Raw genomic sequence first — 16392 nt, 5'->3', positions numbered from 1 at the left:
AGAAATCTGTCCCAAAGGGGGTTTGAAAACTGTTAAATATCTGACTACTGCAAATGTCCCGCCATCTGATAGACATCCATCCATCCATCCATCCATTTTCTACCGCTAATTCCCTTTTGGGGTCGCTGGCGCCTATCTCAGCTACAATCGGGCGGAAGGCGGGTTACACCCTGGACAAGTCGCCACCTCATCACAGGGCCAACACAGATAGACAGACAACTTTCACACTCACATTCACACACTAGGGCCAATTTTAGTGTTGCCAATCAACCTATCCCCAGGTGCATGTCTTTGGAAATAGACAATGTGAGTAAATAATTTACTTATATGACCCAATCTAAACAACCTTCCCTAGTCATGGCGCTAACAAAAAATGCAACCAACGCAAAAAGTCAGATATAACAACCTGTTTTCTGAACTTTGTGTATATTATTAAAAACCTTAAATCACAATAAATACAATCAATTTTACACACATTTAAATGCATTACAATTCATGAGGGGAAAAAATGCAAAACACTCTCCACACAATTCCCCATGTTTGGCACATTTTAGCTGCTGATTGATTCATAAAACATTCGAGACTGCAGAGTTTTCCCAAAAATCCCAGATTACCCAGAATTCCCCGTTGAAAATTACTGAGCCAAAATTTTAACTTTGCACAATTCCCACATTTCTCACCCGATTTGAACCATTTCACCATCCAAATATTCCACACATCCTGGACATTCAAGCCAGCATGTATCCCGGGTCTCAAATTACCAGGATTTTATCCCCACTGAAAATTAATGGGCAAAATAAAAACGTCTACATATCCCACATTTGATCAAGATTCCACCATCAACACACCCTACTCACCCTGGACAAGCACGCATTTCAGTTCAACTTGCACGTTTCTGCGGCATTCACACGCAAATTCCTACTGGACTTGCACAGATTCTAGTTCAGGGGGGTCCAAACTACGGCCCGAGGGCCAAGTGCCATTACTAGTACTTTTCAAAGAAGCGCAGCATAGCAATAACTAATATAAACCAATCAAAACAACCTTCCCCAGTCATAGACAATGTGAGTAAATCATTTACTCATATGACCCAATCTAAACAACCTTCCCTAGTCATGGCGCTAACAAAAAATGCAACCAACGCAAAAAGTCAGATATAACAACCTGTTTTCTGAACTTTGTGGATATTATTAAAAACATTAAATCACAATAAATACAATCAATTTTACACACATTTAAATGCATTACAATTCATGAGGGGGAAAAAATGCAAAACACTCTCCACACAATCCCCCATGTTTGGCACATTTTAGCTGCTGATTGATTCATAAAACATTCGAGACTGCGGAGTTCTCCCAAAAATCCCAGATTACCCAGAATTCCCCGTTGAAAATTACTGAGCCAAAATTTTAACTTTGAACAATTCCCACATTTCTCACCCGATTTGAACCATTTCACCATCCAAATATTCCACACACCCTGGACATTCAAGCCAGCATGTATCCCGGGTCTCAAATTACCAGGATTTTATCCCCACTGAAAATTAATGAGCAAAATACAAACGTCTACATATCCCACATTTGATCAAGATTCCACCATCAACACACCCTACTCACCCTGGACAAGCACGCATTTCAGTTCAACTTGCACGTTTCTGCGGCATTCACACGCAATTCCTACTGGACTTACACAGATTCTAGTTCAGGGGGGTCCAAACTAAGGCCCGAGGGCCAAGTGGCATTACTAGTACTTTTCAAAGAAGCGCAGCATAGCAATAACTAATATAAACCAATCAAAACAACCTTCCCCAGTCATAGACAATGTGAGTAAATCATTTACTTATATGACCCAATCTAAACAACCTTCCCTAGTCATGGCGCTAACAAAAAATGCAACCAATGCAAAAAGTCAGATATAACAACCTGTTTCCTGAACTTTGTGGATATTATTAAAAACATTAAATCACAATAAATACAAACAATTTTACACACATTTAAATGCATTACAATTCATGAGGGGGAAAAAATGCAAAACACTCTCTACACAAATCCCCATGTTTGGCACATTTTAGCTGCTGATTGATTACAGATGTATTCATAAAACATTCCAGACTGCAGAGTTCTCCCAAAAATCCCAGATTACCCAGAATTCCCCGTTGAAAATTACTGAGCCAAAATTTTAACTTTGCCCAATTCCCACATTTCTCACCCGATTTGAACCATTTCACCATCCAAATATTCCACACACCCTGGACATTCAAGCCAGCATGTATCCCGGGTCTCAAATTACCAGGATTTTATCCCCACTGAAAATTAATGGGCAAAATACAAACGTCTACATATCCCACATTTGTCAAGATTCCACCATCAACACACCCTACTCACCCTGGACAAGCACGCATGTCACTTCAACTTGCACGTTTCTGCGGCATTCACACGCAAATTCCTACTGGACTTGCACAGATTCTAGTTCAGGGGGGTCCAAACTACGGCCCGAGGGCCAAGTGCCATTACTAGTACTTTTCAAAGAAGCGCAGCATAGCAATAACTAATATAAACCAATCAAAACAACCTTCCCGAGTCATAGACAATGTAAGTAAATCATTTACTTATATGACCCAATCTAAACAACCTTCCCTAGTCATGGCGCTAACAAAAAATGCAACCAACGCAAAAAGTCAGATATAACAACCTGTTTTCTGAACTTTGTGGATATTATTAAAAACATTAAATCACAATAAATACAATCAATGTTATACACATTTAAATGCATTACAATTCATGAGGGGGGAAAAATGCAAAACACTCTCTACACAATTCCCCATGTTTGGCACATTTTAGCTGCTGATTGATTGATAAAACATTCGAGACTGCAGAGTTTTCCCAAAAATCCCAGATTACCCAGAATTCCCCGTTGAAAATTACTGAGCCAAAATTTTAACTTTGCACAATTCCCACATTTCTCACCCGATTTGAACCATTTCACCATCCAAATAGTCCACACACCCTGGACATTCAAGCCAGCATGTATCCCGGGTCTCAAATTACCAGGATTTTATCCCCACTGAAAATTAATGAGCAAAATACAAACGTCTACATATCCCACATTTGATCAAGATTCCACCATCAACACACCCTACTCACCCTGGACAAGCACGCATTTCACTTCAACTTGCACGTTTCTGCGGCATTCACACGCAAATTCCTACTGGACTTGCACAGATTCTAGTTCAGGGGGGTCCAAACTACGGCCCGAGGGCCAAGTGGCATTACTAGTATTTTTCAAAGAAGCGCAGCATAGCAATAACTAATATAAACCAATCAAAACAACCTTCCCCAGTCATAGACAATGTGAGTAAATCATTTACTTATATGACCCAATCTAAACAACCTTCCCTAGTCATGGCGCAAACAAAAAATGCAACCAACGCAAAAAGTCACATATAAAAACCTGTTTTCTGAACTTTGTGGATATTATTAAAAAACATTAAATCACAATAAATACAAACAATTTTACACACATTTAAATGCATTACAATTCATGAGGGGAAAAAATGCAAAACACTCTCTACACAATTCCCCATGTTTGGCACATTTTAGCTGCTGATTGATTACAGATTGATTCATAAAAAAAAAAAATGTTCCCCTTGGCCTCAGTCTGCACCCCCACTCCAGGGCCTAGGCTAAGACCGATTTTTAAATTTTATTTAAATCTTCTATTTTTTTCTTCCCCCACCCCCCTTATTTACCTGTATGTCATCTTTTTTGTAAGGGGCGCTGGAAGCCGGCAGACCCGTCAGCGATCCTGTTCTGTCTCCCTGTAATGTTTGTCTGATCTTGAATGGGATTGTGCTGAAAATTGTAATTTTCCTGAAGGAACTCTCCTGACGGAATAAATAAAGTACTATCTAATCTAATCTAATCTAAAACATTCAAGACTGCAGAGTTCTCCCAAAAATCCCAGATTACCCAGAATTCCCCGTTGAAAATTACTGAGCCAAAATTTTAACTTTGCCCAATTCCCACATTTCTCACCCGATTTGAACCATTTCACCATCCAAATATTCCACACACCCTGGACATTCAAGCCAGCATGTATCCCGGGTCTCAAATTACCAGGATTTTATCCCCACTGAAAATTAATGGGCAAAATACAAACGACTACATATCCCACATTTGTCAAGATTCCACCATCAACACACCCTACTCACCCTGGACAAGCACGCATTTCAGTTCAACTTGCACGTTTCTGCGGCATTCACACGCAAATTCCTACTGGACTTGCACAGATTCTAGTTCAGGGGGGTCCAAACTACGGCCCGAGGGCCAAGTGGCATTACTAGTACTTTTCAAAGAAGCGCAGCATAGCAATAACTAATATAAACCAATCAAAACAACCTTCCCCAGTCATAGACGATGTGAGTAAATCATTTACTTATATGACCCAATCTAAACAACCTTCCCTAGTCATGGCGCTAACAAAAAATGCAACCAACGCAAAAAGTCAGATATAACAACCTGTTTTCTGAACTTTGTGGATATTATTAAAAACATTAAATCACAATAAATACAAACAATTTTACACACATTTAAATGCATTACAATTCATGAGGGGAAAAAATGCAAAACACTCTCTACACAAATCCCCATGTTTGGCACATTTTAGCTGCTGATTGATTACAGATTTATTCATAAAACATTCCAGACTGCAGAGTTCTCCCAAAAATCCCAGATTACCCAGAATTCCCCGTTGAAAATTACTGAGCCAAAATTTTAACTTTGCACAATTCCCACCCGATTTGAAACATTTCACCATCCAAATATTCCACACACCCTGGACATTCAAGCCAGCATGTATCCCGGGTCTCAAATTACCAGGATTTTATCCCCACTGAAAATTAATGGGCAAAATACAAACGTCTACATATCCCACATTTGATCAAGATTCCACCATCAACACACCCTACTCACCCTGGACAAGCACGCATTTCAACTTGCACGTTTCTGGGGCATTCACACGCAAATTCCTACTGGACTTGCACAGATTCTAGTTCAGGGGGGTCCAAACTACGGCCCGAGGGCCAAGTGGCATTACTAGTACTTTTCAAAGAAGCGCATCATAGCAATAACTAATATAAACCAATCAAAACAACCTTCCCCAGTCATAGACAATGTGAGTAAATCATTTACTTATATGACCCAATCTAAACAACCTTCCCTAGTCATGGCGCTAACAAAAATTCAACCAACGCAAAAAGTAAGATATAACAACCTGTTTTCTGAACTTTGTGGATATTATTAAAAACATTAAGTCACAATAAATACAATCAATTTTACACACATTTAAATGCATTACAATTCATGAGGGGGAAAAAATGCAAAACACTCTCTACACAATTCCCCATGTTTGGCACATTTTAGCTGCTGATTGATTCATAAAACATTCGAGACTGCAGAGTTTTCCCAAAAATCCCAGATTACCCAGAATTCCCCGTTGAAAATTACTGAGCCAGAATTTTAACTTTGCACAATTCCCACATTTCTCACCCGATTTGAACCATTTCACCATCCAAATATTCCACACACCCTGGACATTCAAGCCAGCATGTATCCCGGGTCTCAAATTACCAGGATTTTATCCCCACTGAAAATTAATGGCCAAAATAAAAACGTCTACATATCCCACATTTGATCAAGATTCCACCATCAACACACCCTACTCACCCTGGACAAGCACGCATTTCAACTTGCACGTTTCTGGGGCATTCACACGCAAATTCCTACTGGACTTGCACAGATTCTAGTTCAGGGGGGTCCAAACTACGGCCCGAGGGCCAAGTGGCATTACTAGTACTTTTCAAAGAAGCGCAGCATAGCAATAACTAATATAAACCAATCAAAACAACCTTCCCCAGTCATAGACAATGTGAGTAAATCATTTACTTATATGACCCAATCTAAACAACCTTCCCTAGTCATGGCGCTAACAAAAAATGCAACCAACGCAAAAAGTCAGATATAACAACCTGTTTTCTGAACTTTGTGGATATTATTAAAAACATTAAATCACAATAAATACAATCAATTTTACACACATTTAAATGCATTACAATTCATGAGGGGAAAAAATGCAAAACACTCCCTACACAATTCCCCATGTTTGGCACATTTTAGCTGCTGATTGATTCATAAAACATTCGAGACTGCAGAGTTCTCCCAAAAATCCCAGATTACCCAGAATCCCCCGTTGAAAATTACTGAGCCAAAATTTTAACTTTGCACAATTCCCACATTTCTCACCCGATTTGAACCATTTCACCATCCAAATATTCCACACATCCTGGACATTCAAGCCAGCATGTATCCCGGGTCTCAAATTACCAGGATTTTATCCCCACTGAAAATTAATGGGCAAAATACAAACGTCTACATATCCCACATTTGTCAAGATTCCACCAGCAACACACCCTACTCACCCTGGACAAGCACGCATTTCACTTCAACTTGCACGTTTCTGCGGCATTCACACGCAAATTCCTACTGGACTTGCACAGATTCTAGTTCAGGGGGGTCCAAACTACGGCCCGAGGGCCGAGTGCCATTACTAGTACTTTTCAAAGAAGCGCAGCATAGCAATAACTAATATAAACCAATCGAAACAACCTTCCCTAGTCATGGTGCAGGAAAAAAAAAAAAAAAATCAACCGAGACAAAAATTCAACAATCATGGTCGCACATAAACTGAAAGAGAAAAATCAGATTGACGCCAATTGAAATACATTACAAAGGATGATGGAGGGAAAAAATGCAAAACACATACACCACATTTATCCATGTTTGGCGCATTTTAGCTGCTTGATATTTCTGATTGATTAAGAAACCTGAAGGAGGGTTTCACTGAGTCAACAAGGTAGGAGTTGAACGTTCACGTACTCCCAATTATAATAATTATATATATATATGTTCTAGTTGATTATAGTTGTAAATAGGGCTGGGCGATATATCGATATACTCGATATATCGATATGCGATATAGAAAATGACTATATCGTGATATTCAAGTATGTGTTCTCACGCAGTTGCTTTTAGCGGCGGGAATTACACTAGATGCATTTACTACTCTCTTGTCTGTCCTCACAGAGACATAAACAAGAGCACCTTCTTACACACGTCACGCATGCGACGTGCAGAGAGGTAGCTACAAGGGTAACATTAGCCGTGATGCTAACGGTGCGTTGCGAGTGGTAACACGAGAGAGAGAAGGTGCCAATCTGGTTTGAGTATTTTTGAGTACGAGTTTAATTCGAACATGCAAGCATACAACATGATACATCACAGTTTTCAGTTTCTCTTTTCAACATGTTGGAAAAGGAGTAGGAAGAAGCAGAACTTATTTAATCCGACCCCTTTTTTTTTACATAACAGTTGCTAAAACTTTTGTTCACTTCCTGTCTTCACAATATACTCCTTAAGTAATTAAATAAAAATAAATAAATAAATAATTGTTGTAGTTTTATTCCATACGATAAGTAAGATTATTTTGAGAATGAAAGAATGAATGGGTGAATAAATTCAGAATGTGTTATCATGGTAACAGTACTCTGGAATGCCCTCCCGGTAACAGTTCGAGATGCTACCTCAGTAGAAGCATTTAAGTCTCACCTTAAAACTCATCTGTATACTCTAGCCTTTAAATAGACCTCCTTTTTAGACCAGTTGATCTGCCGCTTCTTTTCTTTCTCCTATGTTCCCCCCTCCCTTGTGGAGGGGGTCCGGTCCGATGACCATGGATGAAGTACTGGCTGTCCAGAGTCGAGACCCATGATGGACCGCTCGTCGGGACCCAGGATGGACCGCTCACCTGTATCGGTTGGGGACGTCTCTACGCTGCTGATCCGCTTGAGATGGTTTCCTGTGGACGGGACTATCGCTGCTGTCTTGGACCCGCTTTGAACTGAACTCTCGCGGCTGTGTTGGAGCCACTATGGATTGAACTTTCACAGTATCATGTTAGACCCGCTCGACATCCATTGCTTTCGGTCCCCTAGAGAGGGGAGGGGTTGCCCACATCTGAGGTCCTCTCCAAGGTTTCTCATAGTCAGCATTGTCACTGGCGTCCCACTGGATGTGAATTCTCCCTGCCCACTGGGTGTGAGTTTTCCTTGCCCTTTTGTGGGTTCTTCCGAGGATGTTGTAGTCGTAATGATTTGTGCAGTCCTTTGAGACATTTGTGATTTGGGGCTATATAAATAAACATTGATTGATTGATTGAAGAATTAAGTGAAGTGAAGTGAATTATATTTATATAGCGCTTTTCTCTAGTGACTCAAAGCGCTTTACATAGTGAAACCCAATATCTAAGTTACATTTAAACCAGTGTGGGTGGCACTGGGAGCAGGTGGGTAAAGTGTCTTGCCCAAGGACACAACGGCAGTGACTAGGATGGTGGAAGCGGGAATCGAACCTGCAACCCTCAAGTTGCTGGCACGGCCACTCTACCAACCGAGCTATACCGCCCCACAATTAAATCCCAAGAAAAACAGCACGGGGTGCATCGTCCGGCGGTGGTTTGGCTTCAAGCGGGAATACGTTGAACAATTATGCGGCAAAAGCGTTGCTACAAAATGTAGCAGCACTGCTATTTGATTTATAATTATGCAGCTCATATTTTATTTGACACTTATTGAAATATCTTGTGACATCATGCACAAAAGTGCACTTTATTTGTTTTAAACTATTGTAGTGGCGTTCTGTAGAAAAAGTGCACTTAAATTTAGTGTTTTGATATGTCATCTTAGTGACATCATGCACAAAAGTGCACGAATAGCTTGTTTTAAAATGTCTCCGACAATCTTGCACTTTCTGTTTTGGAAATGACATGAATGTTTGTGCCACTGCTTAATAACTGTTCAATAAATACAGTTTTGGTCAATTGATTTTGTTGTGATTTTCGTCTCTGCATGAAAGTTTAAAATGAGCATATATTAATGCAATGTGAAGAAGAATTTTTAATGTAGACACTTAGAATCATAATACTGCTGTGATTATATGCATCATGTGTCCATTCAAGGCCAAGGCAAAATATCGCGATATATATCGTGTATCGGGACATGGCCCAAAAATCGAGATATTAATAAAAGGCCATATCGCCCAGCCCGGGGGGCTTCACGGTGGCAGAGGGGTTAGTGCGTCTGCCTCACAATACGAAGTTCCTGCAGTCCTGGGTTCAAATCCAGGCTCGGGAACTTTCTGTGTGGAGTTTGCATGTTCTCCCCGTGAATGCGTGGGTTCCCTCCGGGTACTCCGGCTTCCTCCCACTTCCAAAGACATGCACCTGGGGATAGGTTGATTGGCAACACTAAAATTGGCCCTAGTGTGTGAATGTTGTCTGTCTATCTGTGTTGGCCCTGCGATGAGGTGGCGACTTGTCCAGGGTGTACCCCGCCTTCCGCCCGATTGTAGCTGAGATAGGCGCCAGCGCCCCCCGCGACCCCGAAAGGGAATAAGCGGTAGAAAATGGATGGATGGATGGATCGCCCAGCCCTAGTTGTAAATATTGTCTGTATTGGAAAAAACTGAAAAGTATAATGAACAAATCAAGAATTGATCAACTACAGTTGTGATCAAAATTATTCAACCCCCACAATATTTTGGTTTTTTAGCAAGTTGGACATTTATTGCGTATTTTGTTTATAGTCATATCAAATAAAGATGTGTCAAATAGACAAATGCAACTTAAATTGTAACACTGTATTTTACAAAATAGCAAAAAAGGACATTTTTCTTAATATCTCATTGACAAAATGATCCAACCCCCTAGTTCCATGCATCTTTAGTACTTAGTAGAACAGCCTTTGGCAGTAATGACATCCTTCAAAGGTGATACATAAGCTTCTTGCAACCATCTACAGGTATTTTAGCCCATTCCTCTTGGGCAAAGGCCTCCAGTTCTTTCATATTCTTGGGCTTGTGTGCCGCAACTGCCTTCTTCAAGTCCCACCGCAGCTTTTCTAGAGGATTTAGGTCTGGCGACTGTGAAGGCCACTCCAAAGTCTTCCAGCCCTTCTTCTGCAACCACTCTGATGTTGATTTGGAGGTATGCTTGGGATCCTTGTCCTGTTGGAAGGTCCAACGTCTCCCAAGCCTCAGCTTCGTCACTGACTTCATGACATTTGCAGCTAATATATCCTGCTAGGAAATAGAATTCATAATGCCTTGAACGCGCTGGAGATTCCCGGTACCTGAGGCAGAGAAACAGCCCCAGAGCATGATTGACCCCCCCACCATGCTTAACAGTAGGCAAGGTGTTCTTCTCTTTGTAAGCTTCATTTTTTTCTCCACCAGACATAACGTTGATTCATAGGCCCAAAGAGTTCCACTTTTGTCTCATCACTCCATAGAACAGTTTCCCAAAACCTTTGGAGTTAGTCCAGATGATTTTTGGCATACTGGAGTCTATTTTCCTTGTGCCTGGTAGTCAGAAGTGGGGTGCGCCTGGGAGTTCTGGCATGGAGGCCTTCATCTCGTTATCTTATTGTCTGGGACGAAACCTGCGTTCCCCCCTCTGCAATGTCCTGTTGTAGTTCCTCAGCTGTTACCCGGGGGCTTTTCACCACTGTACGCACACAGCATCCTCTTTCTACCGCGCCCAGGTAGTGTTTCCACTGTGCCTTTAGCTTTAAACTTGTAAATTATGCTCGCACCTGTGTCTCTTGGAATGTGTAATGACTTGTAGTGATTCCTAGAGCCCCAAAAAAAGTCTGCGGGCTATAGAGCGTTTTCCGTTCGGGCTCCAGTACTCTGGAATGCCCTCCCGGTAACAGTTCGAGATGCTACCTAAGTAGAAGCATTTAAGTCTCACCTTAAAACTCATCTGTATACTCTAGCCTTTAAATAGACCTCCTTTTTAGACCAGTTGATCTGCCGCTTCTTTTCTTTCTCCTATGTCCCCCCCTCCCTTGTGGAGGGGGTCCGGTCCGATGACCATGGATGAAGTACTGGCTGTCCAGAGTCGAGACCCAGGATGGACCGCTCGTTGGGACCCAGGATGGACCACTCGCCTGTATCGGTTGGGGACATCTCTACACTGCTGATCCGCTTGAGATGGTTTCCTGTGGACGGGACTCTCGCTGCTGTCTTGGATCCGTTTGAACTGAACTCTCGCGGCTGTGTTGGAGCCACTATGGATTGAACTTTCACAGTATCATATTAGACCCGCTCGACATCCATTGCTTTCGGTCCCCTAGAGGGGGGGGGGTTGCCCACATCTGAGGTCCTCTCCAAGGTTTCTCATAGTCAGCATTGTCACTGGCGTCCCACTGGATGTGAATTCTCCCTGCCCACTGGGTGTGAGTTTTCCTTGCCCTTTTGTGGGTTCTTCCGAGGATGTTGTAGTCGTAATGATTTGTGCAGTCCTTTGAGACATTTGTGATTTAGGGCTATATAAATAAACATTGATTGATGATTGATGATGACTTTGCTATTTTCTTATATCCATATCCTTTCTTATGAAGAGAAATTACCTCCTCTCTTGAGTTCTTTGACCACTCCCTGGACTTCACCATGTTGCAAATACACCATTGACCATCTACAAGAAGCTGAGCGTCACAGTCTTTTTCAATCAGTTTAATTGTTGCTCGTTATGGTTTTAATCACATCTACGGATGTTTTCAACACCTGATTGAAAAGACCTTATTCAAATTCTGTTCTTAAAAGTTATGTTCGTCAAAGGGTTGAATAATTTTGTCAATGAGATATTAAGAAAAAGGTCCTTTTTTGGTATTTTGTAAAATACAGTGTTACAATTTAAGTTGCATTTGTCTATTAGACACGTTTTATTTGATATGATTATCCATATCCTTTCTTATGAAGAGAAATTACCTCCTCTCTTGAGTTCTTTGACCACTCCCTGGACTTCACCATGTTGCAAATACACCATTGACCATCTACAAGAAGCTGAGTGTCACAGTCTCTTTCAATCAGTTTAATTGTTGCTCGTTATGGTTCTAATCACATCTACAGGTGTTTTCAACACCTGATTGAAAAGACCTTGTTCAAATTCTTAAGAGTTATGTTCTTCAAAGGGTTGAATAATTTTGTCAATGAGATATTAAGAAAAAGGTCCTTTTTTGGTATTTTGTAAAATACAGTGTTACAATTTAAGTTGCATTTGTCTATTGGACACGTTTTTATTTGATATGATTATCCATATCCTTTCTTATGAAGAGAAATTACCTCCTCTCTTGAGTTCTTTGACCACTCCCTGGACTTCACCATGCTGCAAATACACCATTGACCATCTACAAGAAGCTGAGCGTCACAGTCTTTTTCAATCAGTTTAATTGTTGCTCGTTATGGTTCTAATCACATCTACGGATGTTTTCAACACCTGATTGAAAAGACCTTATTCAAATTCTGTTCCTAAAAGTTATGTTCGTCAAAGGGTTGAATAATTTTGTCAATGAGATATTAAGAAAAATGTCCTTTTTTGGTATTTTGTAAAATACAGTGTTACAATTTAAGTTGCATTTGTCTATTAGACACGTTTTTATTTGATATGACTATCCATATCCTTTCTTATGAAGAGAAATGACCTCCTCTCTTGACTTCTTTGACCACTCCCTGGACTTCACCATGTTGCAAATACACCATTGACCATCTACAAGAAGCTGAGCGTCACAGTCTCTTTCAATCAGTTTAATTGTTGCTCGTTATGGTTCTAATCACATCTACAGATGTTTTCAACACCTGATTGAAAATACCTTATTCAAATTCCGTTCTTAAGAGTTATGTTCTTCAAAGGGTTGAATAATTTTGTCAATGAGATATTAAGAAAAAGGTCCTTTTTTGGTATTTTGTAAAATACAGTGTTACAATTTAAGTTGCATTTGTCTATTAGACACGTTTTTATTTGATATGACTATAAACAAAATACAGAATAAATGTCCAACTTGCTAAAACACCAAAATTGTGTGGGGGTTGAATAATTTTGATCACAAAAGTAAGCCCATCCTTAAATAGTAAATATTACGCATCAGCATAAATAAACTATGTAACGAGTGGTGGAAAAATTCAAACGGGGTTCGTTCCCTCGCACGCAATCATGCACACTTGAGAAGATCAGATGGTGTCATGGACAATGGCGGCGTGTGACGCAGACATCGGGGAAAAAGAAGGAGCTTGTGATGGGGACCAGCACAAAGGACTGGACCTGGGGTCCCCCACAGAAGATGATGCAGGCAGGTGGAGGAGAGATGCAGAGTGGAGCGGAGGGTGGCGAGGTGCTCGAGGGATGACATTCTCCAGACGGTGCAGATGACGTGCTCGTGACGGTGAAGAGCGGGAGGGGTTGAAAAACTGAACTGTATATTTACGTTTTCGGCGTCCTCCCTCACCTCGAGAGTACCGCGCTTGGCTGGGTTGAGGACCAGGAAGCGCTTAAGAAGGTTCTCGCAGTCCGTGGACATGTAGAAAGGGATGCGGTACTTTCCCCGCAGCACCCGCTCGCGGAGCTCCTGCGAGTGGGACCACAATGACGTCAGCAAGTTAGCGTCGCGTTGTGGGCCAACATCACATCTCACCTTCAGGTTCTGTCCGTCAAAGGGCAGCGAGCCGCTGACCAGCGTGTACAGGATGACGCCCAAACTCCAAACGTCCACCTCCGGCCCGTCGTACTTCTTGCCCTGGAAGAGCTCGGGGGCGGCGTACGGCGGCGAGCCGCAGAAGGTGTCTAGCTTGTTGCCTAAAGTAAACTCGTTGCTGAAGCCAAAGTCGGCGATCTTTATGTTCATGTCTGCGTCCAGTAGAAGGTTCTCAGCCTGCCAAGAAGAAGGGGGTCAAGGTTACAGCAGACTACCTGCAGTATTGGGGTGGAACAACACGCCTCTAAAAGTACATCAAAACAAAGAGGAAGTGTGAATGAAGGAGCATCCTTTGAGTTTGTTCCTTGCCTAAGATGTCATTTGTATTTAACTGGATGTGATTACATCAGATGTAATGAAACATCTGCTCATGATCGCACGCTGCCTGGGGCAGAAGAATAATTAGGAGACGGACGCAGCATCTGCCGAACATCCCTACAAGACATTTGGATGCGTGCTGGGAAAACAAGACACGGAGTCGGGTATAAAGAGAGTATGGCCAACTAAAAAACAGGCGCCATCTTTGCTACCATGTCATTTTTGATGTTAGATTTTCTGACAAAATGAACCAAAATAATGAGTCTCTATATCAGGGGTCGGCAACCCGCGGCTCTTTGGCAACTCTGACGCGGCTCAGCTGCACAATCGCCGAACCCCCAGTTTGTTGCGGGGAAATTCCGGAATTCAATGCCTCTCCCGGACATCACCTGGAGTCAACGTTCTCCAATTTTCACTTGGGCTACAATATTAAGGGCGTGCCGTGATGATATTACCCTTAACGTCCTCTTGAACGTCAACCCGCCCGCCTTTCACGGAATGCATTTCGCTGCTTCTATCGGCACATGTATGAGATTGCAAGGCATACTGGGTGACACAGAGTACACTGACGGTTGTGATATGAACAACTTTAACACTCCTACTAATATGCGCCACATTGTAAACCCACACAAAAGAAGAATGGCAAACACATTTCGGGAGAAAATCCTCACAGTAACACAACATAAACGCAACACAACAAATACCCAGAATCCTTTGCATCCATGACACAACCTATGTTATACACCCCGCGAGCACCAAACCCCCCAGACCCCTCCCTGCGTGGTTGAGGTGGGCGGGGTTTGGTGCTCCCGGGGTGTATAACATAGTCAGGATTTGTCACGGATGCAAAGGATTCTGGGTATTTCTTGTGTTGCGTTTATGTTGTGTTACTGTGAGGATTTTCACCCGAAATGTGTTTGTCTTTCTTCTTTTGTGTGGGTTCACAATGTGGCGCATATTAGTAGGAGTGTTGAAGTTGTTTATATCACAACCGTCAGTGTACTCTGTGTCACCCAGTATGCCTTCCAGTCGCGTGCGTGCATCTGCGGAAGCCTCTCACAACATGTTGCAAGCAGTTTGTACATGTTGTAAAAGGTGTTTAAGGCAATGGCTTCATAGCATGCCCTTATTCTTGTCAACTGGGTGACCACCAGCAGATATTGGCGAGAATAGTTGCGGCTCCCATTGTCTTCCTCATTTTGTGAAACGGGTCGAAATGGCTCTTTGAGTGGTAAAGGTTGCCGACCCCTGCTCTATATAGTTGTAAACATACTCCAACTCATAAACTTACAATGAAATATTTTATTTTGTGAAATTGTAATTTTGCAGCCGTATTTGATGCACTCTGCCGCTACATTGCCGCATCGTTTCGTGACCAGGAGCCACTTTAACACACCCGACGGCACAATAACCATAAAAAGAATACACAGAATGAGCAAAAAAATGAATACTCTTCATATTGCCAAAATTTCCCCTTTTCTTCCATTTATTTTAGTCCTACAAAACTACCTCATAAAATCACATATTACATCAGTTTTGCACTCTTTGTCACTTTTAAATTGGGACTTTTGCACTGCTTTTTATCTCACATGATTGTTTTTTTTAGTGAAATTTAGCAAGATATCCACACTTTACATTGTATCTATGTTTTCTCAAGAGATGTGCGATAATGTTTTTTTTGTGCCAATATCCGATATTGTCCAACTCTTAATTACCGATTCTGATATCAACCGATACAGTCGTGGAATTGACACATCATTACGCCTAATTGTGTTGTGATGCCCCGCTGGATGCAATGTAACAAGGCTTTCCAAAATAAATCAACTCACGTTATGGAAAAAAATGCCAACATGGCACTGCCATATTTATTATTGAAGTCACAAAGTGTATTATTTTTTTTAAATACATCAAAACAGCAGCTTGGAATTTGGAGAGAGGAGGTTGAGGTGGGCGAGGTTGGGGGGTAGGGGTAGTGGGCGTGTATATTGTAGCGTCCCGAAAGTATTAGTGCTGCAAGGTGTTCTGGGTTTTTGTTCTGTTGTGTTTGTGTCGTGTTACGGTGCGGATGTTCTCCCGAAATGTGTTTGTCATTCTTGTTTGGTGTGGGTTCACAGTGTGGCGCATATTTGTAACAGTGTTAAAGTTGTTTATACGGCCACCCTCAGTGTGACCAGTATGGCCGTTGACCAAGTATGCCTTGCATTCACTTGTGTGTGTGAAAAGCCATAGATATTATGTGACTGGGCCAGCACACAAAAGCATTGCCTTTAAGGTTTAGTTGGCGCTCTGTACTTCTGTCTAGGTCCGTGTACACAGCAACGTTTTAAAAAGTCATACATTTTTACTTTTTGAAACCGATACCGATAATTTCCGATATTATATTCTAAAGCATTTATCTGCCGATAATATCGCACATCCCTAATTTTAACCTATTA

General features: G+C 41.6%; 1 protein-coding gene across 16 annotated transcripts in view; it reads right to left on the bottom strand.

Annotated features, from left to right (window-relative positions):
- Positions 1-16392, bottom strand: part of LOC133542148 (MAP/microtubule affinity-regulating kinase 3-like) — a 172413-nt gene that overhangs the window by 58582 nt on the left and 97439 nt on the right. For 10 of the 16 annotated variants that reach the window (XM_061886008.1, XM_061886007.1, XM_061886012.1 and 7 more), the window contains 2 exons: positions 13580-13816; positions 13373-13513 (listed from right to left, as the gene is read on the bottom strand). In XM_061886008.1, the coding sequence (XP_061741992.1) occupies positions 13373-13513; positions 13580-13816 (378 nt within the window). The remainder of the gene's footprint in view (positions 1-13372; positions 13514-13579; positions 13817-16392) is intronic. The other 6 variants (XM_061886010.1, XM_061886022.1, XM_061886021.1 and 3 more) reach the window with 1 other exon arrangement.

The sequence above is a fragment of the Nerophis ophidion genome, linkage group LG24 (genome assembly GCF_033978795.1).
Source record: "Nerophis ophidion isolate RoL-2023_Sa linkage group LG24, RoL_Noph_v1.0, whole genome shotgun sequence".
In the NCBI taxonomy this organism is placed as follows: domain Eukaryota; kingdom Metazoa; phylum Chordata; class Actinopteri; order Syngnathiformes; family Syngnathidae; genus Nerophis; species Nerophis ophidion.
This window is presented reverse-complemented; position numbering and strand designations above follow the sequence as displayed.